At 48.3% G+C, this 4,285-nt stretch overlaps 1 protein-coding gene across 1 annotated transcript in view; it reads left to right on the top strand.

Moving 5' to 3' along the window:
• ZAN (zonadhesin) overlaps nucleotides 1–4,285 on the top strand; it is a 92,835-nt gene that overhangs the window by 21,924 nt on the left and 66,626 nt on the right. The window contains 2 exon segments of the mRNA XM_011985821.1: nucleotides 1–315; nucleotides 1,984–2,168. The exon segment at nucleotides 1–315 is cut by the window's left edge and continues 1 nt beyond it. Coding sequence (XP_011841211.1) covers nucleotides 1–315; nucleotides 1,984–2,168 — 500 coding nt within the window.

The raw sequence follows: 4,285 nt of genomic DNA, 5'->3' as shown, positions 1-4,285 counted from the left end.
CCACAGAAAAACCCACCATCCTCACGGAAAAACCCACCATCTCCCCAGAAAAACCCACCACCCCCACGGAAAAACCCACCATTCCCACGGAAAAGCCCACCATCCCCACGGAGAAACCCACCATCCCCACGGAAAAAACCACCATCTCCCCAGAAAAACCCACCATCCCCACAGAGAAGCTCACAGCCCTGAGGCCACCCCATCCCAGTCCCACAGCCACTGGGCTGGCAGCCTTGGTGATGTCTCCACATGCTCCAAGTGCCGCTATGACCAGTGTGATCCTGAGCACTAACACAACCCCCAGACCCAATACAGGTATGAGGTGGATGGAGCGTGGGCCAAGGCTGAATGTGAGAGAGAGTGACTAGGAGAGAGTCAGGGAAAGGGATGCTTCTGGTAGAAAGCTTCTAGTTGCTTCTAGATGCTTCTAGTGCTCTCAGGGCAGAGCTGAAGCAGTCCATGGTGACTTCAGAGGAAATGGGGAGGACTGCCCAGAGTGAGAGGGATGGCAGGGCTGGAGTGGGTGGGGGTGTCAGGACCCAGCCACGAGGCTTCCTTCTCCCTGTTTGTTATTGAGATATAATCCATATTTCATAAAATTCACCCTTTTAAAGTGTACAATTCTAGGCCGGGCATGGTGGCTCACACCTATAATCCCAGCACTTTGGGGGCCCAAGGCAGGAGAGTTGCTTGAGCACAGGAGTTCGAGACCAGCCTAGGCAACATACATAGCAAGAGCCTGTCTCCACTTTAAAATGGAAAAAAAATAAAAATAAAAAAATTAGCTGGGTGTGGTGGTGCACACCTGTAGTCCCAGCTACTTGGGAGGCTGAGGTGGGAGGATCGCTTGAGCCTGGGAGGTTGAGGCTGTAGCAAGCCATGACTGGGTCACTGTACTTTAGCCTGGGCAACAGAACGAGACCCCATCTTAAAAAAAAAAAAAAAAAGCAAAAGCAATTCTATGGTTTCTAGTGTATTCCCAAGGTTGTGCAACCATTATCACTTTCTAATCCAGACATTTTCATCACTCCAAAAAGAAACCCTGTACCTATTAGCAGTCCTCACTCCACCTTCCCCCAGCCCCTGGCAACCACAAATTTCTTTCCTTTATCCATGGATTTGCCAGTTCTGGACAGTTCATACAAATGGAATCATGCAATATGTGAACCTTTATGTTTAGCTTCTTTCACTGAGTGTAATGTTTTCCGGGCCATCCATACTGTAGCATGCATCAGGACTTCATTCCTTTAAAAAAAGTATTTCTTATTGTTTATATTTTTGAGACAGGGTCTCGCTCTGTCACGCAGGCTGGAGTGCAGTGGCGTGATCTCGGCTCACTGCAACCTCCGCCTCTGGGGCTCAAGCAACTATCCTGTTTCAGTCTCCTGAGTAGCTGGGGCCACAGGCCTGCACCACCAGGACCAGCTAATTTTTGTATTTTTAGTAGAAATGGGGTTTCACCATGGTGGCCAGGCTGGTCTTGACCTCCCAAAGTCCTGGGATTACAGGAGTGTAATCCTGTAATTACACTTCAGTCTCGGCCTCCCAAAGTCTTGGGATTATAGGGGTGAGCCACTGTGTCCGGCTCTAGGGTTTCACCCTGTTGGCCAGGCTGTTCTTGAACTCCTGGCCTCAAGTGATTCGCCTGCCTCGGCTTCCCAAAGTGCCGGGATTACAGGTGTGAGCCACCACGCCCAGCCTAAAATTGTTTTATTTTTAAATTTGTTTTGTAGGGATGGGTCTCACTATGTTGCACAGGCTGGTCTCAAACTCCTGGCCTCAAACAATCCTCCCACCTCAGCCTCCCAAAGTGCTGGGATTATAGGTGTGAGCCACCACACCCAGCCTTCAGGCCTTTTTATGGCTGAATAATACGGTCCTGTTTCCTAGAGAAGAACTTGAGTTTGGGGGTAGAGGAGAGACAGGGAGACTCCCTGAGAAAGCTGTGGAATGAAAGCATGACAGAGGCTGTTTTCTCCTTAGAGCGCTGCCCCCCAAATGCACACTACGAATCCTGTGCTTGTCCTGCTTCGTGCAAGAGTCCCAGGCCTAGCTGTGGGCCGCTCTGTCGGGGGGGCTGTGTCTGCAACCTTGGCTTTTTGTTTAGTGACAACCACTGCATCCAGGCCTCTTCCTGCAATTGCTTCTACAACAACAACTACTATGAGGTAAGCCCCTCGGGATGCTCTGGTCCCATGAGGGAGATTGATGGCAGAACACCTGGGTTCCAGCTCCATCTGCTAGCCAGGTGAAGGAACGGGGATCACCGGATAGTCCCAAGGGGTCAGCTCAGAAGCAATGGTTACACGACAGCGAAGTTTTTCATTCATTTCTTTTTTTTTGAGACAGGGTCTCGCTCTGTCGCTCAGGCTGGAGTACAGTGGCATGATAGTGGCTCACTGCATTTCCTGGGCTCCAGTGATCCTCCCACCTCAGCCTCCCAAGTAGCTGGGACTACAGGCACATGCCACCGTGCCCAGCTAATTTTTGTATTTTTGGTAGAGACAGGGTTTCACTACGTTGCCCAGGCTGGTCTTGAAATCCTGAGTTCAAGCAATCTTCCTGCCTCAGCCTCCCAAAGTGCTGGGATTGTAGGCATAAGCCACTGTGTCTGGCTTGCCACATTTAGTTTTTTCTTTTTTGAGACAAAATCTCGCTCTGTCACCCAGGCTGGAGTGCAGTGGCTCGATCTCAGCTCACTACAACCTCCACCTCCTGGGTTCAAGCAATTCTCTGCCTCAGCCTCCCAAGTAACTGGGATAACAGGCTCACACCACCATGCCCGGCTAATTTTTGTTATTTTTAGTAGAGATGGGGTTTCACCGTACATTCTTTACCTCTTTAAATCTTTTATCCGTATTTATAAAGTGTACACAATAAGATTTTCTACCTCATATAAGATTGTTGCAAAGACGAAATTAAGTCCTAACACATACAATTACTTAATAAGTGTTAATTATTATCGTTAGCAATTTATGATAAATATATGCAACCTATTAATTAAAAGTGCATTAAAGGGCCCGGCACGGTGACTCACACCTGTAATCCCAATACTTTAGGAGGCCGAAGTGGAGGGATTGCTTGAGCCCAGCAGTTTGAGGCTGCAGTGGGCTATGATTGCACCACTGCACTCCAGCCTGAGTGACAGAGAGACCCTGCCTCTAAAAAAAAAAAAAAAAAAAAAGTGCATTACGTAATTCATTAATGTCCAGAGCCTCTTCTCAGCTCCAGGTGTTCTTCTTCCCATTGACATTACAGCTTCTGCTTGTCCCTTTTGGGACTATTATTTCCTTCCCTTGCCCCCTTTAACCAGTCTCCTGGGTCTCTCTGAGTTGCTGCTGAGATTAGCTTCAGCCACAGCCTGGGCAGAAAGATCTCTTACAACCATTGGCACCAAGAGGCTCTTCCCTCTGCCCTAGGAGGCGTGTATTCACTTCTTTTTTTTTCTTTTCTTTTCTTTTCTTTTGGTGGGGGGGCAAACTATTCACTCACTGTCCTCTATTGATGCAAAAACCATTCTAGCCGTTTTTGTTTGTTTGATTTTGAGACAGAGTTTCCCTCTTGTTGCCCAGGCTGGAAGTGCAGTGGCGCCATCTCCACTCACCACAACCTCTTCTTCCCAGGTTCAAGCAATTCTCCTGCCTCAGCCTCCCAAGTAGCTGGGATTACAGGCACGAGCCACCACGCCCGGCTAATTTTGTATTTTTGGTAGAGACGGGGTTTCTCCATGTTAGTCAGGCTGGTCTCGAACTCCTGACCTCAGGCGATCCACCCACCTTGGCTTCCCAAAGTGCTAGGATTACAGGCGTGAGCCTCCGCACCTGGCTGTATTCACTTCTAATAGGTTCATTTATGCATTCAAGAAATGTTTGTTTAGTACTTTCTTCAAAGGTTTTTTCTTTTTTTTTTTTGAGATGGAGTCTTGCTCTTGTTGCCCAGGCTGGAGTGCAATGGCGCCATCTCCACTCACCACAACCTCCTCTTCCTGGGTTCAAGCAATCCTCCTGCCTCAGCCTCCCAAGTAGCTGGGATTATAGGCATGAGCCACCATGCCCGGCTAATTTTGTATTTTTAGTAGAGACGGGGTTTCTCCATGTTAGTCAGGCTGGTCTTGAACTCCCGACCTCAGGCGATCCACCCGCCTCGGCTTCCCAAAGTGCTGGGATTACAGGCGTAAGCCTCTGCACCCGTCTGTATTCACTTCTAATAGGTTCATTTATGCATTCAAGAAATGTTTATTTAGTACTTTCTTCAAAGGTTTTTTTTTTTTTTTTTTTTTTTTTTT

Source organism: Mandrillus leucophaeus, unplaced genomic scaffold (genome assembly GCF_000951045.1).
Source record: "Mandrillus leucophaeus isolate KB7577 unplaced genomic scaffold, Mleu.le_1.0 Scaffold29, whole genome shotgun sequence".
NCBI classification, from domain to species: domain Eukaryota; kingdom Metazoa; phylum Chordata; class Mammalia; order Primates; family Cercopithecidae; genus Mandrillus; species Mandrillus leucophaeus.
This window is presented reverse-complemented; position numbering and strand designations above follow the sequence as displayed.